Consider the following 25,612-nt stretch of genomic DNA (forward strand, 5'->3'; position numbering starts at 1 on the left):
ACTGCTCTGTGGGGATGGATGCTTGTATTATTCCACACAGTCTTCTTTTAAATTGGCTCTCTGTATATGATGTAACTTTGTATCCAGGAAACAAGTTTATTGATTGACTTTTCTTTCTAATCATAACAAAAATAAGTCCTTGGTTTGAGAATCCCTAACCTCCCTATGGAGTAAGAAGCAGTTTAACATTTTCATCTCTGCCTTGCTGTCAACCACCCAGATCTTTAAAGAGCTGTTGATGTCTCAGGGAAAACTTTTATTACTGGGATGTCTCCATAGAAACAGAATCTCTGTTTCATGATCTGTGACTCCTGCCACCTTCCCCCCAACTTCATGTTGACCCTGCATTCCTGTCATCATGGTCAGCTGTTTTGTGTTGCTTGTTATGTCATAGGCACAGGATTTGGCTCCAGGTGGGGGGGGTTACAGTAATAAGAGCATGAGCTCTGTTTTTTGTTTTGTTTTGTTTTTTAATTAATGTATTTAATGCAATGAACCACAACAATTAGAGAAAAAAAGGCTGTGGTAGCTCATTAATAATTCCACTGTGCGTAAAGAACCTTGTGTGGAGGGTTTTTTTCTTCTACTCTCATGAAAAAACACAGCTGGGAATTCTACTTTCTGTAGCTCTCCTTGCAGTAGCATTTTAAAGCTGCTATCTCTGCTGCAGGCTTTGATCTTGCTAGTGTGGTCAGAGCTCTGGATGGGTCGTTAAAAATTGCTGGTAGTCTGACTCCTCCCCAAGGGATAGCTGTCTGCATCACAGAAGCCAGTCCCAGTGCCAAAAGCCCCATATTTCCCTCCTTATGGCCCAGGAGCCTGAGCCTACCCTTCAGCAAGGCAGGATAGAACTGGCAGGCCCCTGTGTCCCAAGCCCTGCAATGTGCCAACATAAGGAATAACAGTAACACTGGGGTAGAGTGTAGGTGAATTGGAGTCTGTGTCTGGTACCCAACAGATCCAAAGGGCATTAGACCCTTCTTGTTTTTCCCACTTTCCTCCTTGAGCCCACCATCCTAAGCCTGGAAGCCTGTGGATGCATGTGAGTATCTGAAGCTTCACAGAGCTTATAATGAGGAGATCAGTAAATCCACCCTGCCTTTGAGCTTAAAGAGAGAAATGAAAGTGATCTTCTCTTCTGGGAGGTTGATGTTTGTGTCTGCAAGCCATCTTGTTGACTAGGCCACCTTGTGGGTCTTTTTGAGCTTGGATGTTAATCTCACAAGCTGTTTACTTTGACTTCACTATGCAGGAGTGCTGCCTGGGCCCTCTGGACAGTGTAGGATGGTGCCTGGGCCTTGAAGAACACAGATTGAGAGAACTTCACTGGCTGGCCATCTAGGTGCAGTTGCCTGTTCAGAATCCTCAGAAGAGGTTTTACTACACTGTTGCTCTTCACTCATCCCTCCCAGCAGGGACTGGTCAGAGGAGAAGCTCCCCTGTGCCCTCCAAGTTTCTGAGCTCTCTAGCTGTGGTTCTGGCCCCTGCCAGGAACAGGAATTGTGCTTCCTGACGGCTTGTGGACATGTATGAGAACAGAGTAGGGCATTGTCTGCACAGTGTTCCTGCATGGGAGGCCTTGTCAGAGATGGACACTGCCTCAGGCAGATTGCTGTAGGAGACTTCGTTTCCAGATGTGTCTGGCATTAGTTTCAAGTTGTCTTTAGTGTGCACTCATAGTGTCTTACTCTTTTCTGCTTCTAACTCAGAGGGAACACATTTCCTAACATGAGGCGTGTTTTATTAATGGTCCATCACAGCTGGTCACTGTTCTGTGGCCATGAGGGAACTGAGCCACCTCTGCCTTTCTGATGGCACCCTTTGCTGCTTGTGTGGTCCCCATCCTCATTTATATAAACCCCTGTGGCATAAGCATGGCCAAGCCCCACGTGTGCTGTACTGTTTCTGTTTGGCCCAAACTAGAGACTGAGCCAGCATAGTGCTTGCTGCCAGAGCCCAGGTAAGAAGAGAGCATGTCCCCTGAGCTCCAGTTGTCTGGCTCCTGCTGTTTATAAACTCTCTGGCAGATTGGAGCAGCAGGAGTCTTGGTCACACTATGTACTTGTGGGTTTTAAATTAACACATTTCATTTATTGCCTTGCTAGTTGCTTGCTGCGGGAGGGTCTTGGAGGTTAGTGGTAAGTTGCTGAGTTCTTGGGCCCACAGAGCCAAGAAGGCTGCCGCCAGTCTCTTAGATATGCACGGGCTCCAACGAAAGACAGGCTGTGATGTTCCAGGTCTGGCCAAATATAAAAGGGTCTTTTTGATTTGTTTTAGGATACTGGGACCTGAAAAGTTTTCATGTGTATGTTCGTTGCTTATTACTATTGCACTTAATCTGCGGGCACACAGACTGCTAGTCTGGATCTCAGTTTAAATTTAACAAGGTTAAGTACCATGGCTGTCTCCTGCCATGGTGCCTGGGAGCTCTCTGAGAATGTGTTATCAATATTTATTAACATTCTGCCACTGCGTTTTGCACCAGTGACCTGGCTGTTGGTCTCCAGGAGCTGTGGTGTGCAGAGTGAACTCATTAATTAGATTTCCTTGCACTACCCTTGTGCGAGAGCTCAACTCACCTGGAGGCAGATGTGTCCTTGCTGCCATCCAGGATGCTGTCATCATGTTACAAGTTGGAATGAATCATTTTTCCTCCAAGGATTAAAAGCATCCTCATGGGATTTTACCTTCCTCTGAAGCATTTAGTGTGGATTGTGTGATTTGTGTTGGAGGCTTCTGTGTCTCCGTGGGTCATAGGGCAAAGGTGACAGTGGGGCTCTTGGGCCTGGCCACCTTTCTGTCTCAGACACCTGGGCTTTCTCTGTACAGAGAAGAAAAGGCGCTTCCAGATTTTAAAGTGTTTTTACAAGGAAGCTTTGGCTTGAGCCTGGGAAATGGGGTTAGCCTAGAATCAGGGATTTTTAAAATAGCATTTATTGGTGATATCATGGGAATATAGAAAAGATAAAATTTAAATCAGCTGTATCTTATTACCCAAAGAGAATTATTGTTACATATTCGTAGATTTCCTTTCAGTCTTTTTTTTTTTTGAGACGGAGTCTCACTCTGTCACCAGGCTAGAGTACAGTGGTGTGATCTCGGCTCACTGCAACCTCTGACTCCCTGGTTCAGGTGATTCTCCTGCCTCAGCCTCCCGAGTAGCTGGCATTGCAGGCACGTGCCACCACACCCAGCTAATTTTTGGTATTTTAAATAGAGACAGGGTTTCACCATGTTGGCCAGGCTGATCTTGATCTCCTGACCTTGTGATCCGCCTGCCTCGGCCTCCCAAAGTGCTGGGATTACAGGTGTGAGCCACCACGCCAGCCTTTGTTTTTTTTTTGTTTTTTTTGAGACAGTCTCACTCTGTCGCCCAGGCTGGAGTGCAGTGCGATCTCGGCTCACTGCAAGCTCCACCTCCCGGGTTCACGCCATTCTCCTGCCTCAGCCTCCCAAGTAGCTGGGACTACAGGCGCCTACCACCTCGCCCGGCTAATTTTTTATATTTTTAGTAGAGTTGGGGTTTCACTGTGTTAGCCAGGATGGTCTCGATCTCCTGACTTCGTGATCTGCCTGCCTTGGCCTCCCAAAGTGCTGGGATTATAGGTGTGAGCCACCATGCCCAGGCTCAAGCCTTTTTTTAATGCATAGAAACATTTTAATAAAATTAGCACATTTATACATTTGTATATCCTGGTTTTTTCAAGCAGTTTTGTTTCATGAGTGTTTTCCATACCATTAACTCTTTTAAAATGTTAATTTTTAAATGACCAGTATCCATCATGTTAAGGTATTACAGCTTACTTGGGGTGTCTCTAATGTTTTCCTATTAGAAGTAAGTGTAGGGACCTCCTAGTTTTATTTCTGACCCTGTCAATCCCAGCCAGTATGACCACACGTACGTCCAGCTGTGAAGTCTCTACCTGACTGTCCCCTTCTGTCTTCCAGATTGTTTGCTACATGAGGAGAACTTCTCGGTGAGGTGCCCTAAGCACAAGGTGAGTCAGAGGCCCCAAGAGCTACTAGCAGGGATGGCATCAAGGGTGGCTCCTCCTGAAAGATCTGAAGACCAGATGGTGGGCCTCACCCATGCCTGTCCTCACCTGTGCCTCTGACTGCCAGTCCACTCCTGGCCCTGGGAGGGTGGAGGGGCATGATGCTGAAGGGAGACCCGTGGCATGGGGACCAGCACTCGGAGTAGTATGAGATCCCAGGAGAAATGTGTTTTGGGGGAGTTGGTGTTTGTCTATTCATTAAGAGAGGCGAGAATATCTAACTTGACCAAGCCACTGATTTCCACTAGAGGTGAATAGAACCCCAGGTCACAGGTTGGAGTTTGGTAAGTCTGGTTCTAGACCTTGAGGCCTGTGCAAAGGCATCTTCCCAGACTAGAAGTCAAGCTCACCCCAAGGCTCTGGGGAAGCTCACAGTCTCTTCCAGGTTGTGCTTCTGTAGAAGCAGCCTGATGCTCAATGGAATGGGCTGCCTCGGCTCCACTTCCCAGTTTATTTAGGAGGTGGTCTCATGGTCGCTTCCTTTAGGAAAGGGTGGGAGGTGAGGGGTGAATGGCCTGTTTGTGGATACCACATATGTGTATGGGGAGGGTGTATACGGAGAAGGAGCCCCAAGAAAGGATCAGAACGGAGACCACTGCCACCTGATGTTTCCTGCAGGGGCTGCACCGTGTCTCTGAGCCACCTGATGTTTCCTGCAGGGGCTGCACCGTGTCTCTGGCTGAGGTCACACTGACACCTGGTGGTCACTGGTCACTCTCAGCCTTAAATCTAGTAGGGCCGAAAGTACTAGGAGGAGGTTGTCCAGAGAGGTCTGCCCTCAAAATGCTCCTGAAAGATGCTTGCTTATGCTTTTCTTTAAAAATTATTTCCAGGGAGGGGTGGTCACAGGATCTTATATTCTCTTTATTTTTACTTAATTTGCATGTTATGTTTAGAACTCCCCTTTTTAAGGGTTACATTTTGCCTCAGAAAACCCTGTCTGAATGTCTCCTGTTTGTCGGTCAGGACTGACTCTGCCTTTTCTTTCCTTTTCCGTGTGCCACTCCTGTCGTCCTCCCTCTGCCCTCCCTGATTTCCGCACTGTCCTCTCCCACCTGTCTGTCTCCTCTTGGTTTTGCCTGTGTCAGCCTCCCCTTCCGTGCCCTCTCCCCCCCTTGCAGAACAAGACCGCGAAAGGCAGCCTCAGCACAGAGCAGTCGGAGCGGGGGTGAGGGGGGCAGTGTGCTCGTGGGAATGGAAAGGACAGCAAGCACAGGTGAGTCGGGGCCACGGGGCTCCCTGCACCCTGCCCGGCTCCCAGCGGGCCGTGTTGCCTCTGCCCTCCTGCTTGCTCCATGCTCTGCCACCAGCATTTCATCCTATGGATGACACCACCAGGTGGATGCAGTGTTCTTCCATTGGTTACTTAGCTCCCCAGAATATCTGTGGAAAGGAGTGGGGCCTTCTAAACTGTCCACTGCTGATGGGGTGCAGGGTGACTGTTCCTGAAGGCAGCCCTTCAGGGCACAGCTAGCCAGGGGTGGCCTTGTGAGTAGACACAACAGGCTTTTAGGTCTCTTCCTCGGCCAGGGCACCTCTTGCCAGTAGCCCCTGCTCTTTCTCCCATCTCAGAAAGGGTTCCACTCAAAGGTCTCCTCTTTTTAATTTGCTCCATTACTGTAAAGCTTATGGTGTGTTTTCCTTTGAAAACAACAGAACTCTTGGGTTTTGTTATTCGAAATCTTTTTTTTCCAGTACTTTGAAGGATTCCTTTTTGCAGAAGTACAAAGGAAAGAAAAATCCTCAAAGATTTAGTAAACTCTAGCATCTGATTTAATTTTACTCTTAAAAATCTTAAGGCTGGGTGTGGGGCTTCTACCTATAATGCCAACACTTTGGGAGGCTGAGGCAGGAGGATCGCCTAAGCTCAGGAGTTCAAGACCAGCCTGGGCAACAGTGAGACCCTGTCTGTACATTTTAAAAAATATTAACCATGCATGATGGTGCATGCCTTTAGTCCCATCTACTCAGGAGGCTGAGCTGGGAGGATTGCTTGATCGAACCTGGAGGTTGAGGCTGCAGTGAGCCATGATCATGCCGCTGCATTCCAGCTGGGCCACAGTGAGACCCTGTCTCAAAAAAAAAAAAAAAAAAAATTATTGTGATTGAGTTGTGCTTGTTGTGAGTTTGTGTGGGATTGTGGTCATGGCCCTCAGCAGGCATCTGTGAAAACAGGATGATAGGACTTGGGTCTCTAGAAGCTGCAGGCCTCTGAGCTCCATGTTGCTCCTTCACCCTCCCTTCCTCACTGAGGCATGAGGGGAAATAGGTTGTAAAGAAAAGAAAAACAAAAATGTACCTTGTGGCACTTACTGCTACAGGATGGGGCAGGAGGACTAGTTGTCTCAGAAATATTCATTGAGGGGTCATTTCTCTCAAATGGGAGGACTTCTGTGTCAACCTCAGGAGTTTGACCCACACAGCTACACTAGACCTGTCCCTTCCGGCACCTGACCACCTTCCGGAACATGCCCTCCCCCTTGTTACCACTACTAATTTCCGGAGAAGGCCCCTGGGCTGCCGCACCATTTGAGAAGTCAGGTGCTAAGTGCCTTCTTGATAGAACATTGAGTGTAGTGCCTTTCCTCTTTACTCTTCCAGGGAGTAGAGCTGTCAGTGGAGGGATCAGAGCAAAGTTGGGGGAGGTGGGTGGAAGCCATTCCATGTGTTCCTGGGTCAGAGGAATCAGATGAGCAAATGAAGCCTCTTGGCCTTGGAGTACATTGCCACCATCAGCGAGTGACTGCTGGTTTTCCAGAACCTGCTGGGCAGTACTGCCTGCCTGCCCTTGCTCATTTCCCTGGGATTAGCCCTCAGGGAAAGGCAGCCATTGCATTGGGTGGTTTTGAAAGGACTGTTTTATGTTGGCCCTCCTGCATGTCCCTATACTCCTGAGGGTGCCACTGTGCCTTCCCATTGTCACCCCTCTGCCAGCACAGGCCCAGATGGTTAGAGTCAAGTTCTGTAGGGGACCATGATGGTTGTATTCCTGGAATGTGTCCTAGAAGACCAGGTTAAGGAAAGAGCTTAAGTGTTTTTTGTTTTTATCCTGGAATTGCATCTGTGTTAGAAAAAGAAGGTTTGGGCCCTGGGTCTGGGAGACAAATCTCTTGGGGATTTTGTTCATCATCTGTTCCTCTCTAGTAATTCTTGGGCCTTCCTTCCTAGCTGACAGGGCCCTTGACTCTTTTTTTGTTTTTTTTTTTTGAGATGGATTCTCGCTATGTCGCCCAGGCTGAATTGCATTGACACAATCTCAGCTTGCTGCAGTCTCCATCTCTGGGGTTCAGGCAGTTCTCCCGCCTCAGCCTCCCGCGTAGCTGGGACTACAGGCGTGCACCACCCCGCCCAGCTAATTTTTATATTTTTTGTAGAGATGGAGTTTCACCCAGACTGGCCTTGAACTCCTCGCATCAAGTGATATGCCTGCCTTGGCCTCCCAAAGTGCTGGGATTACAGGTGTGAGCCACCGTGCCCGGCCAACTGTTCAACAGAACAATGAGCTTCATCCTTCTGGGTTGAAGCACAGTGATGAAGTGGCCTCACCCATTGTAGAGTCGTCTCAGGTCCATTGAAGTTGAACCATTCAGCTCTTGGAGGGAGAGGATGGACGCACTGCATCCAGTCCTGTCCATCTGAAATGTTTTTTATGTGCTGTTCCCACAAGGCAGATACCTTTTCCTGGTTTCCCAGTTCAGCAGAGTGACATTGAGGGTGGTCACCGTCCTTCATTTGTGGTAGAAGCCCTGGTGACTGGGGATGGAATCACACCTCTTACTAAAGGAGGGCTCATCTTGGGCCCCATGCTGGGGACAGAGAGCCGCCATTATTGGGTGCCCTGGACAAGGCAGGGAACAGACAGTGGATGTGCATGTGTGTCTGCCTCCTGGTGCGCCATGTTCTGAGAAAGTGGTTTGATAGGTACTGTGTGACTAAAGTCAGACCACTTCATGTCTCTGTGCTTCAGTTTCTTCTGTAAAAACAGGAATAGCAGTGCCAACCTTGTGAGATACCCTTGGGAAATGTCTTTAAGTGCCAGCACAGCACACTGGCTCTCAGCCTGTTGGTCTGCCATGCCTAGCTGTGGGTTTCTCATGGGAGTTGGAAAGGTCAAGGCAGCAGATTGAACCCTGTAGCTGTCTCTTATAGCAAAAAATACCCAAGACTTGGGGTTAAAAGATGCTGCCCCTGCCTCCCAGCATGTGATGTACCTTGTACCTGACCCTCGCCAGGAGTGCAGAGGGGAAAAGTCCTTCCACAGGCCTGTGGTTGCCCACTGTCTCCTTGTGCCAAGGTGGATTGTCTTGCTGGCTTGTGTCATTGGTTGGCAGAGCTTTTGACATTGGAAGGCCCAGCTCTTCCTCCTGTCGTGAATTAAACAAGGAGGCCCCAGCTTCCCCTAACAGGCCCTGTGGTCCAGCACATGGGAACCTATAACCTTGATCAGGGCTAATGCTGCATCCTGGGTGCTACGTACCCTGCAAAGAACAGCCATGGATGGAAGCTGAGCAAGGCGGGGCATGGGGAGTAGCGCCCCTGCCCCTGGAACTGGATGTCACACAGCCCATTTGTGTATGAATGAATGTCACATTCTATATTCCCTTTTTCCCAGACTGGTCCAGAGGTGGTCCGGGATTACACCTCCAGAGGAGAGCCCGAGTCTGTCCACTTTCTTTTCCCACCAGCACCAGCCCAGGCATTGCGGCTCCTATAGTGCCCGCCTCCCTGCCACTGCTCAGTAGCCAAGTGCAGTCTTCATTAGGCCTCCCTCCAGTCCTGTCTCTTCTCTATGTCAGAGATTCTTGTCATCTTCCAAATAAAGTCCAAACGTCTCACCTTGCCTCCAGAGCCCTGTGGAAGTCTCAGGTGACTCCAGGCCCCTGGCTTCCTCTACCTCCTCAAGGGGCAGGCTGCCTCCCTCTACCTCCTCAAGGGGCAGGCTGCCTCCCTCTGGGCTTCTGCACACACAGTTCCTTGTGCTGGAAACACTTTAGCTCCCCGTCTTCATGTTGAAAACAGGCTCCATCTCCTGAGTCCCAGCTTAAAGGCCGCTTCCTCAGAGAAGCATTTCCCTTTCTAAATCCTTGTCTCCATTGCCCCTCTCCTCACTTTCAGCTGTCCTAGCATCACCACAATTTCAGATCGTTTACTTGTTTACTACCTGTCTCTCCACTAGAATGTAAGCTCCACGTGGGCAGGGACCACATCTGTCAAAGCCTAGCCCAGAGCGGGGTATGTAACCATGCTAGTGCCAGGTGAGTCTGTGTTAAAGAAATGAGTACATCCCAGGCCGGGCACGGTGGCTCACACCTGTAATCCCAGCACTTTGGGAGGTCAAGGCGGGCAGATCACGAGGTCAGGGGACGGAGACCATCCTGGCTAACAATACAGAAACACAAAAAATTAAAATACAAAAATACTAAAAATACTAAAAGCCGGTCGTGGTAGCAGGCACCTGTAGTCCCAGCTACTCAGGAGGCTGAGGCAGGAGAATGGCGTGAACCTGGGAGGTGGAGCTTGCAGTGAGCCTAGATCGCACCACTGCACTCCAGCCTGTGTGGCAGAGCAAGACTCCATCTCAAAAAAAGAAAAAAATAAAAAAGAAATTAGTGCCATCCTAGAGAAGAAAGGGCTCTTGGACCCTGAACATCAGTGCCCTGAATCAGTATAGATTCAGAATTAGGTTTCTCTTCACATCCTTCCTCTCTAGTCAGAATTAATGTCTATTTTAGAAATGAGGAAATGGGCTCTGGGTGAATCCTGGCCAGAGTGAGTGGTGTTGAGATGATGAGTTTTTGCTGCAATTGGGAAAGGCAGGCTTGGAGTCTGATATGGAAGGGCATGAGCACAGCATCCCAGGTTCAGGCCACAGATGAGGCCAAAGGGGAGCAGAAAGGACAGTGTGAGCGAGAAGGGAATGAGGGAGAGAACAAGTGAGAGAGCCTGGGAAGGTGTTGGCCCAAGACAAAACCCTGGATGCTGGCAGCTGAGCAGCAAGATGACGTTCTTTAAAAGAGAATTGACAGTCTTCAGCATAGGGGCGGCAGGTCACTCCTGCTGCTCAGGCCAGCTGGCACCACGGCTGCTCCCAGGCTCACTGTCTGGGGTCCAGCCGTCTCTCAGCCACACCCCATGCCCTAGGACATGCAGCTCCTAGGACCCAGTCAGGAAAGCCCCAGTCCCATCTCTGGCCATGTCGCTTTGGGCTACACCTGTCGCCTTCCTGAGCTTCAGCTCTCTTGAAGATGGGGGTCAGGCAGGTCCACGTCACTGTGAACTAATATCTGTAAAGCTTCTAGGCCAGGGCCTTTCTAGAATTTTCTAGAAAATTCTCTAGTGCTTAGAGAATTTTCCTTCCTAATTTCCCTACTAAAGGAACAATTTTTTTTGAAGTAACTCTTGAAAAGTTAGGGTCCCATTACATTCAGGATATCATGTGTTTGGGCTGGTCTAGTTGTCAGAACTAGGGAACACTCCCTGTTGGGAAGGCGGTGAAGGGCAGAGCCCCAGGCTGCGGGTGCTGAAAAACTGCTGCTGCCTGGGCCACCATGCATCCCAGGGAGGGGCCCACAGGTAGCAGCTCACAGAGTCGACTGGCCAGGCAGACCCTGGCTGCTGACGTGTGCTTCATTCTTCAGTGGGGAGCTGGTGTGGGGTCCTGTTCTTCTGAGTAATGAGCAAGATTGGGGTGCAGGCCCAAGACTGCTGTGTACTCGTAAAGAGGGCAAACCCTGCCCTGTCCCCTCCATGAGCAGAGCCTGGCAGGGTACGTGTGGGCATTGACCTTGATTCCCACGGGCATCCCGCAACCCCAACAAGATGACACCCTTCTGTGTTCCTGGAGGTAGGTGCCCATTAGCTCAGCTGCTGGCCTGCATTCCCAAGGCTTGCCTTTACTTGCATGTGGTGATGTTGTGCCGTGGCCTCTGTGGAGTGTGTTCCTCCTCATTGTTGTTACCTGCCAAGTGGTCAGGAACTTCCTTGGGCAAGAGCATGTGCATGTACGTGCTTGGGAACAGCTCAATCTTAGCTCCTGCAGGCCCCAGCCTTCTTAGCAGTTCTGTGTATATAAACTTTATGGAAGCAGAAAGGGCTGGTGACACCTGGGTTTCTAGGGTTTATTTGTAAGGGGAGGGCACCAAATTGGGCTTGAGGAAGCAGTTAGTTGAGCCCCAGTGACAGTCTTAAGCACAGTGATTGGCAGATAGCAAGTGAAGGAGGGGCGAGGCTGCCATCACTTCTGGCTTCTCGTGAAATTTTACTGGACTGATTTCCTTGGAAACTGCTGTTTCTCTTTGAGACTTTTCCCATATAGGATGGCCCATGAAGCATTCCACAGGGACCTTTGGTATAATCCATCTGTCCTTATGTAGGCCATCAGAATCCCCTTCTGCACCTGGGCTGGAAGAGGAGAGAAGCCCCCCAGCCTGGGGATGGGATACCTAGGGTTCTCAGGCTCCTGAGAGGTCGAGAGGATTAACACAGTCCAGCTCTGTCTGAACCTCAGAAATCCTGCCCTCCCTGTTAAAGGCCATGGGAAGAGCATTCTTTTTAAGCATGAAGAACTGACTGTGGGCCAGGCCTAGTGGCTCACGCCTGTAATCCCAGCACTTTAGGAGGCCAAGGTGGGCAGATCACCACCCTGAACAACATGGTGAAACCACATCTCTCCTAAAAATAAAAAAATTAGCCAGGTGTGGTGGCGTGCACCTGTGATCCCAGCTATTTGGGAGACTGAGGCACAAGAATCACTTGAACCCAGGAGGCGGAGGCTGCAGTGAGCCAAGATTGCACCACTGCACTCCAGTCTGGGCAACAGAGCAAGATTCTGTCTCAAAAAGCAAAAAACAGGCCGGGCGCGGTGGCTCAAGCCTGTAATCCCAGCACTTTGGGAGGCCAAGGCGGGCGGATCATGAGGTCAGGAGATTGAGACCATCCTGGCTAACACGGTGAAACCCCGTCTCTACTAAAAATACAAAAAACTAGCCGGGCGAGGTGGCGGGCGCCTGTAGTCCCAGCTACTCGGGAGGCTGAGACAGGAGAATGGCGTAAACCCGGGAGGCGGAGCTTGCAGTGAGCAGAGATCTGGCCACTGCACTCCACCCTGGGCGACAGAGCGAGACTCCATCTCAAAAAAAAAAAACAAAAACAAAAAACAAAAAACTTTGTCATTAGCTGAGGATGGTGGCGTGTACCTGGTAGTACCAGCTACTTGGAAGGCTGAGGTGGGAGGATTGCTTGAGCCCAGGTCAAGGCTGCAGGGAGCCGAGGCGACAGAGTGAGATTTTGTCTCAAAAACAACTAGCTGTATCGACTAGAGGCAACTGTGCAACTCTCCTAAGAGGCTGGACTTCGAGAAGGTTCTTCCACAGATTGACCAGGTACTGTAGGTTTCAGTCACAGCTGGGGTCTGACACTGGCAAAACCCCACCAGCTGCCTTACAATTGGGGGCTTGCCCTGAGGTCAGGGAGTTCTCTGCTGTCCTGGTTCCTTTATGCACGAGGAAGGCAGACATACCCTGAGGAGCCCTCAAAGTCCAGCCCCAGCACCCCCACTAGGTCATTGCTGCCTTTAATCACATTCCAGATCCAAAGCCACATAGTGGCCCCGGCATTGGGTCTCGGGTGTGTCCCACACCAGCAGCACATCTACAGAGGGGTCTGAGTGCAGGCTCCCTACTGAAAGCTCCCAGGGGTACCATGGAACAGCGGCTGTTGGTGGTGGACCCTGTGGAGGCTCCTGGCCTTCAGTGTCTGTCCCTTGTTTTCCAGGTGAGACTGTGGAGATGAGAAGGTGGTGGACACTCGTGATGGAATGGAAATCGTCCTACCGTGCAGCCACACCCTGCCCCGCCCCGCCCCACGTGCCTGCCCATGCCAGCACTTCCTTCCTAAGTTCTCACATCACACTCAAACCAGTGACACCACAGGAAAGAAAGACCCAAGACGTTGGAATGGCTGTTTCCATGGACACAATCTCCATAGTGACATTGTGGGGGGAGGGGGGAGGGGTGGGATGATGGGGAAAGGGTGGGGGGAATTAAAAGGGAGGGATAAAAAATATATATATATAAATCTATTTTTAGTCTGGAAAGACTTTGTTTAAATGAAAGGTGCGCTATCCCTTTTGATTCTATTTTAAAATTATCTAGTTAAAGATCTCCAAATTTGTTCTGATGACAAGAGAAATTTAAATGTGAAATTGAACTGAACAAACCCTCATCTCATAAAGGACGGGGTGTGTGTGGCTTTGATCTTTAGCCTGTCTCACACCAGTTCAGAAAACACTAGACCCAGGATTGAAAAAGCAGACAGACCACACCAGAACCATCCTTTTGTCATTAATTTGTCTCAAAGTGGGAAGGTTTTAGGGGGAGGGGGAAATATAGGGACGGTCCATGTTTTCAAGAGCAGGGGAATGATGTTTAAACACAAAAATAATTTTTTTTCATTTCCAGAAACACTATTTATTTATTTTTTTTTTAACTTTTTCTTTTTGGGGGTGAAATTGGCAGATGTCTGAGGTCATTGCTGTGTCCTGGGTCACTGTGGCTGGTGAGGACCCTAAGTGTACACAGCAGCAGCAAAATCGAGGGATGACCCTCCTCTGGGGCCCCCTGTCCTCAGCACATTCCAGGCAGCTGTGCCCTGACCCACAGGTACCCGTGGGGATGAGAGGAGGCCCAGGCCTGTGCTGCCAGAGCCGGCAGTGTGAGCTGTAGGCAGGGACGGGGAGGGACTGTCGCTGTGATCAGAGTGGGTTAAGCTGACCAGGAACACCCATTTAGCCCCTTTTTCTTTTTGCTTTCATTTTTATAAAGGAAAAGAGGACCTGTCAGGCAGCCCCATGCTACGTGATTCTTTATGTTGTGTTGTTTTGTTTTGTTTTGTAAATTGTATAATTTTTAAATATCTGAGTTTTAAAAAAAGAAAAAAGTACAAAAAAATCTTGTTATGGCCTTAAGAAGGGGTTAGTGCATCTTTCAGGGGTCACTCTGCCATGGGGATAAAATAGCTGTTTCACAAACAGTTTTATTTAAAAAAACAAAAAACAAAAAAAATCAAAAAATCAAAAAAATAATAAACTTCATTTTAACCTTGTTTCCTTCTTTTGTTTAATTTAAAGTGAATGCGTCTCTTCCTTCTCCCATTCTAACCCCCAAAGGGTAGCTCTGGTTCTCCAGAGGAGGCCATGATCAGATCCGGTCTGTCCCATTCCTAGCCTGTCAATGGCCACGCAATTGGGAAGCAAACAAAATTCAGGGTTCTTCCGCCACTCCTCTGGGCAGGTAGAGTGTGGCCAGTGTATGGGGACAGTCAGATTTATTCAAGTTGATATGAGGACATATTTCCAATCAACATTAAGGGTTATAAAAAAATAATGGAATGTTAATGGACTTTTTTAGAGAGTAGAAATGCTGGAAGGAATGTTGTGAAGCAGAAATAAGCAATTATAAATGAGTTCTGTGTTCATCAATTTAGGGCAGCAGAAATGGCAGATTAATTGTGTTTTAATGGCTACATGAAGCAGTCCATTTCTCATTTCACTCCGCCAGGATGGAGGTGTGGGTGGGTGCGTTGTGTCGGCCATAGGACCAAGCTTGGGCAGCTGAACAGGACCTGCATAGAAATGATGGCTTTTTTGAGCTACTTGCATTCTCATTCTGGTCTTGGCATTAATACAGTTAAAATGAAATGGATAGATTTCAGGTGTCAAGGGCTAAACCACAAAACTTGAAAAATATGTATCTTGAGGAAAATATTTTCCTGACAGCAAATGTTTGTCATTTTGCCTTTTATTCTTTTGTCCCCTTTTGACTGGCTTGAGTGGAGTACTTGCGATTGTTCTAGGTCTTTCCTTAAATTGACTTCAGAAATGACCTTCACTGGGGAGTGGCAGTGATACGTGCATGCCTCACGCGCATGCCTCCTGACTCGTTTCTGCCTTCTGCAGTTCGCCTCAACTGCTCAAGTGCCTTTTAGTTCCTTCAGTGTTTGTCTTAATTGATTTTGTTAAAGCAGTTTTATGTTCACAGCAGGATTAAGCTGAAGGTAGAGTTCCCATATAACCCCTTACCCCCCATATGCATACCTTCCCCTCTATCAACATCCCATCCAGAGTGGCACATTTGTTACAACTGATGGATAGATTGTTATCACCCAAAGTCCATAGTTTATACTAGGGACCACTCCTGGTGGTGTACATTTTATGGCTTTTGACAAATGTATGAAGACCTGGATCTGGCAGGGCGTGGTGGCTCATGCCTATAATCCCAGCATTTTGGGAGGCTCAGATGGGCAGATCAAGGCTTGAGTTCGAGAACAGCCTGGGCAACATGGCGAAACCCCATCTCTACATAAAAATACAAAAATTAGCAAGGCGTAATGGTGCACGCCTGTAGTCTCAGCTATTTGGGAGGCTGAGATGGGAGAATCGCTTGAGCCCAGGAGGTCGAGGCTACAGTAAGCCGTGATTACGCCACCACACTCCAGCCTGGGCGACAGCAAAATCCTGTCTCAAAAAAAAAAAACGTGGAACCATTTTCCAGAGTAGTTTCACTGCCCCAGGGATCCTCTGTCCCACTGTTCATTCCTTCTTCCCCCCAGTCCCTCACCACTGAGCCTTTTTCCAAAGTTATGCCTTTTCCAAAGTGTCATATAGTTGACATTATATAGTAGGTAGCCTTTTTAGATTGGCTTCATCCACTTAGTAATGTGCATTTAAGGTTCAACCATGTCTTTTCATGACTTGATAGCTTGTTTCTTTTTAGTGATAAATAATTCCATTGGCTGTACCACAGTTTATCCATTCACCTGCTGAAGAACATCTTGGTGGCTTTCAAGTTCTGACAATTAAAGATGAAGCTGCTGTAAACATCCCTTTGCAGGTTTTTGTGTGGGCATAAGGTCTCAACTCCTTTGGGTAAGTACAGGAAGCACAATTGGTGGATTGTATGGTAAGAGTATGTCTAGTTTTGTAAGAAATTGCCAAACTGTCTGGATCACCTGAGGTCAGGAGTTTAAGACCAGCCTGGCCAACATGGTGAAACCCTGTCTCTACTAAAAATACAAAAATCAGCCGGACATGGTGGTTCATGTCTGCAGTCCCAGCTACTCAGGAGGCTGAGGTGGGAGGATTGCTTGAACCTAGGAGGCAGAGGTTCCAGTGAGCTAAGATCACGCCACTGCACTCCTCGCCTGGGTAACAGAGTGACTGAGACTCCGTCTCAAAAAAAAAAAAAAAATTGAAGAATGGAAAAGAAATTGCCCAACTGTCTTCCAAAGTGTCTGTACCATTTTGTACTCCCACCAGCAATGAATGAGAGTTCCTGATGGTTCATATCCTTGCCAGCATTTGGTGGTGTCAGTGTTCTGGATTTAAGCCATTCTAACAGGTGTGTACGTGGCCATTTATTTTTTTTTTTTTTTTTTTTTTTTTTTTGTTCTTTTTTTTTTGAGACGGAGTCTCGCTCTGTCGCCCAGGCTGGAGTGCAGTGGCCGGATCTCAGCTCACTGCAAGCTCCATCTCCGGGTTTACGCCATTCTCCTGCCTCAGCCTCCCGAGTAGCTGGGACTACAGGCGCCCGCCACGTCGCCCGGCTAGTTTTTTGTATTTTTTAGTAGAGACGGGGTTTCACCAGGTTAGCCGGGATGGTCTCGATCTCCTGACCTCGTGATCCGCCCGCCTCGGCCTCCCAAAGTGCTGGGATTACAGGCTTGAGCCACCGTGCCCGGCCGGCCATTTATTTTTTGAATAACTTTACAAGTTTTTAAATTGTGGCTAAAAAAATTTACCATCATAACAGTTATGGTACAGTTTAGTGGTGTTAAGTGTGTTCACATTGTTGTGCAACCAATCTTCAGAACGTTTTCATTTTATGAAACTGAAACTTTACCCATTAAACTGCCTCCCTGCAGGCCCATCCTGCCCCTGGAGCTTTCCATCTCTGTTTCTAGGGTACAGGCAGCCCTCAGTACCCACAGGCTTCACATCCACAAACTCAGCCACACATCGAAGATACTTGGAAAAAAAAGGATAAAAACTAAAAATACAAATAAGAGCAGTACAGTATAGCAGCTATTTACGTAGTATTTACACTGTATTAGGTATTATAAATAATCTAGAGATGATTTAAAGTATACAGGAGCATATGCATAGGTATGCTATGCAATTTTACATAAGGAACCTGAGCATCCTTGGATTTCGGTATTTACCGGGGATCCTGGCACCAGTCCCCTCCAGGATACCCAGAGACAACTATTCCACTGCCCATAATCCCACCCCCTTGGCAGCTGTGGAAACTCAAGAGGTGCTGCTCTGAGGGCAGACCCTGCCACTCAGCACTCGGGGATGAGTCAGACCCAACAGAAACCTGTCCCATGGGAGGAGCTGGGAATTGGAGGGTCCCTCCCAGTGGCATTGCTGTGCCTGGCAGGGGGAAGGGCAAGAACAAGCAAAATGCTCAACTTTACTACCCTTCCAGTGCAGTCCCTTCCTGGCGCTGCACCAGCTGGCATTGCAGCATCCTAACTAGTCTCTAGAATTCTCACAATGATGTTTTGGTTCCTATAGCTTTGTTAACCCTGAGCTGTCTAGGAGAGTGAGCCCGGAGTTTCCTAATCTACCACTTGCTGATGTATTTTCACACCATCTCACTTGGCAATGTCCAGAGGGCGTGCCAGGGCACAGTGCACTTTTCACTGTGACACAAGCAGTTCCAGTGTTCAGGGAAGGCAGGTTGGATCTGTTCCCTAAAAATAATAAATCCCAGAAACTTCTATACTGACCATTAATAGAATGTAATGTCCAAACAGTATAGAGTAGTAGCTCAGCATACACTTTGGATGTGGACTCTAACACCGCTCTGTGACTTGAACCTTGTTATGTGATCTCTGAATCTTGGTCTCTATGCCTTGGGGACCATAAAACCACCTCCTTAGGGGGCTGTGGGAGGATTAATGAGCTGGAGCACACACAGTGTGACCAGCAGTTTCTGGCACATAAGTGCCCTATCAGTAGAAGCCACAGGTGCACAATGATTGGAAAAGGCCATAGGCATCATTATTGAAGGTTTTCCTCATGCTGCCCGTATCTTGAATTACAGGCCTCTGGCTGGTAAAGAGGGCACTCGGGAGGACACTGCTTACGTTGCAGGCACGCCCGTCCCTGCCGTTCATACCCCCATCATGATGACTGCTTGAGCGGGGGGTCTGACACCGCAAAAGGCCAAGAGTGCATCCAGGTAATGTATAAAGGGCCACCAGTCCCTGCACCTTGATTCTCTCACAGTCCGTGGTAGAAGGGTGCTACCACGTAGGACAGGAACATTCATTCTGTTGAGGCCAGTTTGGGAGGCCACAAGCCAGATCTGAGAAGTCCCCAGATGGACGTGGGTCTTGCTCTCTTTGTCAGTTGAGTGGCCTCAAAACTTCTGTTGGGCCAGGTGGCTCACGCCTCTAATCCCAACACTTTGGGAGACCAACACAGGAGGATCACTTGAAACCAGGAGTTCGAGACCAGAGTGGGAAACATAGTGAGAACCCATCTCAACAAAAAAAATTAGCCAAGCATAATGGTGTGCACCTGTAGTTCCAGCTACTCGGGAGGTGAAAATAGGAGGATCTCTTGACTGAGCACAGGAGTTTGAGGCTGCAGTGAGCTTTGATCACACCTCTGCACGCCAGCGTGGGCAACAGAGCAAGCCCCTGTCTCTCAAAAAAACTTTTTATTTTTTTTTTTTTTTAATTTTAAATAAACTGTTCTCCCTGCCTTTTGTTCCCCAGATCCAGTCTTCATCCAGACCTGAAAAGACTAGGCTCCAGCCGCCGGCCTCCTGCTGCCCCTCAGGCCACCTGCACAGGAGATTCCAGGGGGGGCTTTCTCCCACTGCCAGTGCTGTGGTCTACAGTGCTAGGCAGCCCCTCAGTCAGCTATACAAAGTTCTCCATGGATCCTTCCCAGAAAGTCCTGTTCCAGCCTGGGGCGGAGTCCCCATGACCCTCATGGCCCCACTGGCTTCTCATGTCAGCTGTGTTACCTTCCTGCTCCTCAAGGTCATGATGACGGTGGGGCATTGGTCCACTCACAGCCTTCCCGCCGTGCTCCCAATACACAGCTCAGCACCCAGTACAACCCATGTCTCCAGCTTGGGTGGAGCTCTCATGCCAGGCTACTTCTCACCCATCACCCTAACCTGGGTAGGCACCAAGAGTGAGCAGCAGGGTCAAGGACCTCTGGAGCAGCCCCTACCCACCCTGGCCTGACCCTGCACCCACTGGCAACACAGTCAACACAGCAGGTTGGCTCACAGCAGAGGGCAAAGGCCATGATCAGCTTTTATAAGGGAATGATCATGCACTTCATGTGCTGAGAGTGTCCTGCCTGGTCCTCTGTGGCTGGTGGGGTGGGGATGCCAGGTGTGTCTAGAGGAGCCCAGTGGGCAGCAAGGCAGTCATGGGGCTGGATGCACTGGTGCCCCTGGCCATGACAGTAGCCATCTTCCTGCTCCTGGTGGACCTGATGCACCGGCGCCAACGCTGGGCTGCACGCTACCCACCAGGTCCCCTGCCACTCCCTGGGTTGGGCAACCTGCTGCATGTGGACTTCAAGAACACACCATACTGCTTCGACCAGGTGAGGGAGGAGGTCCTGGAGGGTGGCAGACATCCGAAGGATCACCCACCACCAGCAAACATGGTGGGTAGAGCCACAGTCTGGACCAGAAGCCAGGCTGAGAAGGGGAAGCAGATTTGAGGGACTTCCTGGGGGAGGGCATTTATGCATGGCATGAAAGATGAGATTTTCCAAAGGCCAAGAAAAAGTGGGGCAAGGGCCTGGAGGTGGGGCTGGACTTGGCAATGGGCGTGCAATCCCATTGGGCAGCATGTGTTATGGAGTACAAAGTCCCTTCGGCTGACACCAGAAGGAAAGGCCCTGGGAATGGAAGAAAAGTAAGGGTCCTATGTGCCGTTTAAATCAGGAAATCAGGCTGCGCACGGTGGCTTACGCCTGTAATCCCAGCACTTAGGGAAGCCAAGGTGGACGGATCACCTGAGGTCAGGAGTTCCAGACAAGTCTGGCCAACATGGCGAAACCCCGTCTCTACTAAACATACAAAAAATTAGCTGGGCACAGTGGTACATGCCTTTAATCCCAGCTACTCGGGAGGCTAAGGCAGAATTGCTTGAACCTAGGAGGCAGAGGTTGTAGTGAGCAGAGATTGTGCCATTGCACTGCAACCTGGGTGACAGAGCCAGACAATGTCTAAATAAATGAGTAAGTAAGAAATCAACAGCTGGGCACGGTGGCTCACACCTATAATCCCAGCATCTTGGGAGACTGAGGTGGGGGAATCACAAGGTCAGGAGTTCCGAGACCAGCCTGGCCAACATGGTGAAACCCATCTCTACTAAAAATACAAAAATTAGCCGGGTGCGGTGGCAGGCACCTGTAATCCCAGCTACTCATGAGACTGAGGCAAGAGAATTGCTTGAACCCGGGAGGTGGAGGTTGCAGTAAGCCAAGATCGCACCATTGCACTCCAACATGGGTGACAGAGCCAGACATGGTCTAAAGAAATGAATAAGTTAGAAATCGAGGATGAAGGGATATAGTGACCCGGTTCAAACCTTTTGCACTGTGGGTCCTCAGGCCTCACTGCTCACCGGCATGGACCATCAGCTGTAAAATGGGATGCTAACTGGGCCCTATTGGCAATTTCAGTGACTCTTGCAAGGTCGTAGCTGGGTGACGCATTCAAACTGAGTTCCTCCATCGTAGAAGGTGTGACCCCCACGCCCCAGGATCAGGAGGCCCGATCTCCTCCTTGCACCTGCTCACTCCTGGTAGCCCCGGGGGTCGCCCAAGGCTCACTTGGGACTAGGACCTGCAGTCTAGGGGGACCCTGGCTTGATCGAGGCCCTGACCCACCCTCTACAGCTGCGGCGCCGCTTCGGGGACGTGTTCAGCCTGCAGCTGGTCTGGACGCCGGTGGTCGTGCTCAATGGGCTGGCGGCTGTGCGCGAGGCACTGGTGACCTGCGGCGAGGACACTGCCGACCGCCCGCCTCTGCCCATCTACCAGGTCCTGGGCATCGGGCCGCGCTCCCAAGGCAAGCGGCAGTGGGGGACAGACATCTCGTTTCCTTGGGCCCTGAGTGGGCGGTGACCGTAGCCCAAGCTGGGCCGAGAGGGCGCGGGGTCGTGGAGTTGGGACACAGAAAGGCCAGAGAGTGGGATGGGGACAGCGGACCAGGAAACCACTTCCACTGGGGAGGTGCGAGTGTGTGGGCGGGAGGAGGCGGGGCTTGTGGTGAGTGGGTGGGGCAACTGCACAGACCTGCCAGGATCCTGGTAAGAGCAGCCGGCGCCTTTCCCAACTGGAAGCGCCTTTCCCAACTGGAAGCGGGTGTCCCAGCTGTGCTGTGGGCTCAATATGGGCGGGACGGGGCGGGCGGGATCTTCCCTGAGTGGAAAGGCAGTCAGGGTCGGAAGAGCCAAGGTGGGGCCAAGACCCAAGCAAGGTAGGTGAGCAAAGAGCAGGCCCGGTGTTCTGCTGGATGCATTAAGGGACCGCGGAAGACCAGGAAAACCACAGGGTTGTAGTGGGCGGTGGAGGGCGGGGCCAAGGCCTTCATGGCCACGCCCACGTGTGCATCCCGCCCCCAGGGGTGTTCCTGGCGCACTACGGGCCCGCGTGGCGCGTGCAGAGGCGCTTCTCCGTGTCTACCTTGCGCAACTTAGGCCTGGGCAAGAAGTCGCTGGAGCAGTGGGTGACCGAGGAGGCCGCCTGCCTCTGTGCCGCCTTCGCCGACCAAGCCGGTGGGTGATGGGCAGAGGGGCACAAGACGGGAACTGGGAAGGTGGGAGACGGGGAAAGCGACCCCTGACCCGCATCTCCCTCCCCCAGGATGCCCCTTTCGCCCCAATGGCCTCCTGGACAAAGCGGCGAGCAACGTAATTGCCTCCCTTACCTGCGGGTGCCGCTTTGAGTACGACGACCCTCGCTTTCTCAGGCTGCTGGACCTAGCGCAGGAGGGATTGAAGGAGGAGTCGAGCTTCCTGCCCCAGGTGCGGAGCGAGGGACCGCAGGGTCTCTGCAGGGCGAGCTCCTGAGAGGTGCCCGGGCTCCAGCGGGGCCTCAGAGGAGTGGGTTTGCGTAGAAGGGTTTGGGAAAGGACATTCCAGGAGAGTTCACTGCTAGAGGAAGGGCCTGGAGGAGGAGGAGAAATCTCAGACACGGTCAGGGGAGAGGTATGCCCGGGTCACGGGGCACCAAGAAAGGCCAAGGACCCTGTGCTTCCTGTCCACATTAGAGATTTTTATTTTAGATTTCTCCTCTGGCAGCCCAAGGCAAGGAGAGAGGGTGGAGGCTGGTACTTGAGGAGGAACTTGGGGAGGTCAGTGGTGGAGACAGGCCGGCCCTGGGTCTTCCCTGGAGACAGCTGGGGCCTGAGACTGGTGCAGGTGAACGCAGAGCACAGGAGAGATTGAGACCCCGTTCTGTGTCTGCTGTAGGTGCTGAATGCCGTCCCCCTCCTCCTGCGCATCCCAGCGCTGGCTGGCAAGGTCCTACCCTCCCAAAAGGCTTTCCTGACCCAGCTAGATGAGCTGCTGACCGAGCACAGGATGACCTGGGACCCAGCCCAGCCACCCCGAGACCTGACTGACGCCTTCCTGGCAGAGATGGAGAAGGTGAGAGCGGCTGCCATGGTGGGGACCAAGGGTGGTGGGTTGAGCTCCTGGGAGAAATGAGGAGTGGCCAGGCAAAAGGTGGGGCTGCTAGACTACCTGGTGAGTGGCACCTGGGCTGACAGGTGCAGAATGGGAGGACATTTGGAGGCTTTCCCGCTCTGTCCCCGAGCACCCTCTGGGCCCTGCTCAGGCCAAGAAGAACCCCGAGAGCAGCTTCAATGAAGAGAACCTGCGCATGGTGGTGGCTGACCTGTTCTCTGCTGGGATGGTGACCACCTCGACCACGCTGGCCTGGGGCCTCCTGCTCATGGTCCTGCACCCGGATGTGCAGCGTGAGTCCAGCTGGGGCCGAGTGCAGGGGGCAAGGGAGGAAGGGTACAGACGGGAGCCCCTGAGCTTAGCTAGGACACCCAGGGCTCCCAGCACAGGCTTGACCAGGCTCCTGTAAGCCTGACCTCCTCCAACACAGGAGGCAGGAGAGGGTTAGGGCTGGTCCCCGGAGTGCTGGCCCATTGTGGGGACCCATGTCTCTCCAGGCCGTGTCCAACAGGAGATCGACGACGTGATAGGGCAGGTGCGGCGACCAGAGATGGGTGACCAGGCTCGCATGCCCTACACCACTGCCGTGATTCACGAGGTGCAGCGCTTTGGGGACATTGTTCCCCTGAATGTGCCCCACATGACATCCCGTGACATCGAAGTGCAGGGCTTCCTCATCCCTAAGGTAGGCCTGGAGCCCTCCTCACCCCAGCTCAGCACCAGCCCCTGGTGGTAGCCCCAGCATGGCCACTGCCAGGTGGGCCCACTCTGGGAACCCTGGCCACCCAGTCCTCAATGCCACCACATCAACTGTCCCAGCCTGGGTGTGGGGTGCAGAGTAGAGGCAGGGCTGGCCTGTCCATCTAGAGCCCCAGTCTAGTAGGGAAGACAAACCAGGACCAGCCAGAATATTGGAGGACCCCAGTGCCTGTAGGGTGAGGGGGCAGCGTGGGCACCCCTGGGAGGTGTGACTGCGCCCTGCCATGGGGTCAGAGAGGGTGCCCAGGAGCTTCTCGGGTGCCAGACTAATTGACAGAGTCCAGCTGTGTGCCAGGCAGTGTGTGTCCCCCGTGTGTTTGGTGGCAGGGGTCCCAGCATCCTAGAACCCAGTCCCCACTCACCCTGCCCCTCCTGCCCAGGGGACGACGCTCTTCACCAACCTGTCATCAGTGCTGAAGGATGAGGCCGTCTGGGAGAAGCCCTTCCGCTTCCACCCGGAACACTTCCTGGATGCTCAGGGCCACTTTGTGAAGCCAGAGGCCTTCCTGCCTTTCTCAGCAGGTGCCTGTGGGGAGCCCGGCTCCCTGCCTGCTTCCATAGAATCTTGCAGGGGTCCTGCCCGGGAGCCAGGCTCACTGACACCCCTCCCTTCCCCTCCCCACAGGCCGCCGTGCATGCCTCGGGGAGCCCCTGGCCCGCATGGAGCTCTTCCTCTTCTTCACCTGCCTGCTGCAGCGCTTCAGCTTCTCGGTGCCCGCCGGACAGCCCCGGCCCAGCCACTCTCATGTTGTTGGCTTTCTGGTGACCCCTTCCCCCTACGAGCTTTGTGCTGTGCCCCGCTAGAGTTGGGCATCAAGCCCCCAACTTGCTCCTCAGCTGGGACCCTGTTGTACTGAAAATGAATCTAGTGGCTCCCACTTGGTTTCTGAATCCAGTCTGGGCCCCTGCCAAGGTCCTGGTTGTGTTGAGTCACCTGCCTGATATCAGCGCTTACCCCTCACTCGTCACCTCATTCTTTTTTTTTTTTTTGAGGAGTCTATTCTGTCACCCAGGCTGGAGTGCAGTAGTGCAATCTGAGCTCATTGCAACCTCCACTTCCCGAGTTCAAGCAATTCTCGTGCATCAGCTTCCCGAGTAGCTGGGATTACAGGCACCCAGTACCACCCCCGGCTAATTTTTGTCTTTTTAGTAGTGATGGGTTTCGCCATGTTGGCCAGTCTGGTTTCAAACTCCTGACTTCGGGTGACCCACCACCCTCAGCCTCCCAAAGTGCTGGGATTACAGGTGTGAGCCACCGAGACCAGCCTCACCTCATTCATTCTTACCTGGACACCTCACTTTACTTGAGATACAGGCATAGTGATTCTCAGCAGGTGACAGCCTACCCCCACGTCACGCCCAGAGACCCATCACTGGCTGCCTGGCTTGGCGACAGAGTCCATGCATATGTCTTGGCTGGGTGGATATGAATAGGCATATGCCAGGAATCAGCCCATTCACTGGCTAGGGTGGGAGACTGTGTTGTGGTCCCCCAGACCACCCTCAGGTTCAGTGATTTGCTAGAAGGTCTCACAGACCTAGAAAAGCTGTTATCCTCCCTGTTACAGTTTATTACAGAGAAGGGTACAGATTAAAGTCAGCAAAGACGAAAGGCACAGGGGCTACAGTCCAGAATAACCAGGCTGAGGCTGCAGCTCTCTTTCCTGGTGGACTCTTACAGGCAGTGCTTAATTCTACCCCAACAGCAAGTGACGTAGAGAGCACTGCCAGCCATGGAAGCTCACCTGAGCCTTGGTGTCCAGGGTTTTTGTTGGGAGTTGGTCATCCTAGGCTTGAGCACCCCAACATGGCTGACCTCAGTTACTCAGTCTCTAGCCCCTCCTGAAGTCAGATGGATACAGGCCAAGGGCCCCACCCCCGGTCACATTGTTGGCATAAACTGTGTTGTATGATCCAAGGCCCCAGCTATGTACAAAGGCACTATTTCAGGCAGGACATTCCAAGGCCTTAGCAGATATCTCCCAACAGCCTGTCAAGAGTCAGTTTGGACTCTTGGTCCAATGGTTTGCATTGTGCAAGGAATGACTTGCCCCGTTTTTACTACA

General features: G+C 51.3%; 2 protein-coding genes across 4 annotated transcripts in view; both read left to right on the forward strand.

Moving 5' to 3' along the window:
* The window catches only part of TCF20 (transcription factor 20), a 114,088-nt gene extending 99,932 nt beyond the window's left edge, over positions 1-14,156 (forward strand). The window contains exons 4-6 of one of the 3 annotated variants that reach the window (XM_033233753.1): positions 3,949-3,998; positions 5,177-5,271; positions 12,828-14,156. In XM_033233753.1, the coding sequence (XP_033089644.1) occupies positions 3,949-3,998; positions 5,177-5,227 (101 nt within the window). In that variant the 3' untranslated portion in view covers positions 5,228-5,271; positions 12,828-14,156. Of the gene's footprint in view, positions 1-3,948; positions 3,999-5,143; positions 5,272-12,827 lie in introns of all 3 variants that reach the window. The other 2 variants (XM_033233752.1, XM_033233754.1) reach the window with 2 other exon arrangements.
* Positions 14,157-18,808: 4,652 nt separating this feature from the next.
* Positions 18,809-24,509, forward strand: LOC117096388 (cytochrome P450 2D17-like). The gene is made up of 9 exons (XM_033233759.1): positions 18,809-19,689; positions 20,995-21,166; positions 21,723-21,875; positions 21,964-22,124; positions 22,572-22,748; positions 22,939-23,080; positions 23,285-23,472; positions 23,927-24,068; positions 24,172-24,509. The coding sequence occupies exons 1-9, from the start codon at positions 19,510-19,512 to the stop codon at positions 24,348-24,350; spliced, it is 1,494 nt and encodes a 497-aa protein (XP_033089650.1). The 5' UTR covers positions 18,809-19,509; the 3' UTR covers positions 24,351-24,509.
* Positions 24,510-25,612: the final 1,103 nt, after the last annotated feature.

The sequence above is a fragment of the Trachypithecus francoisi genome, unplaced genomic scaffold, assembly GCF_009764315.1.
Source record: "Trachypithecus francoisi isolate TF-2019V2 unplaced genomic scaffold, Tfra_2.0 Lachesis_group14, whole genome shotgun sequence".
In the NCBI taxonomy this organism is placed as follows: Eukaryota; Metazoa; Chordata; class Mammalia; order Primates; family Cercopithecidae; genus Trachypithecus; species Trachypithecus francoisi.

Excerpts from the sequence above, each read along its gene's own strand:
- LOC117096388 (XM_033233759.1), top strand. The coding sequence starts at position 19,510 with ATGGGGCTGGATGCACTGGTGCCCCTGGCCATGACAGTAGCCATCTTC. Across the intron at positions 22,125-22,571 it reads AGTCGAGCTTCCTGCCCCAG|GTGCTGAATGCCGTCCCCCT; the intron begins GTGCGGAGCGAG and ends TGTCTGCTGTAG. Across the intron at positions 24,069-24,171 it reads CTTCCTGCCTTTCTCAGCAG|GCCGCCGTGCATGCCTCGGG; the intron begins GTGCCTGTGGGG and ends CCCTCCCCACAG.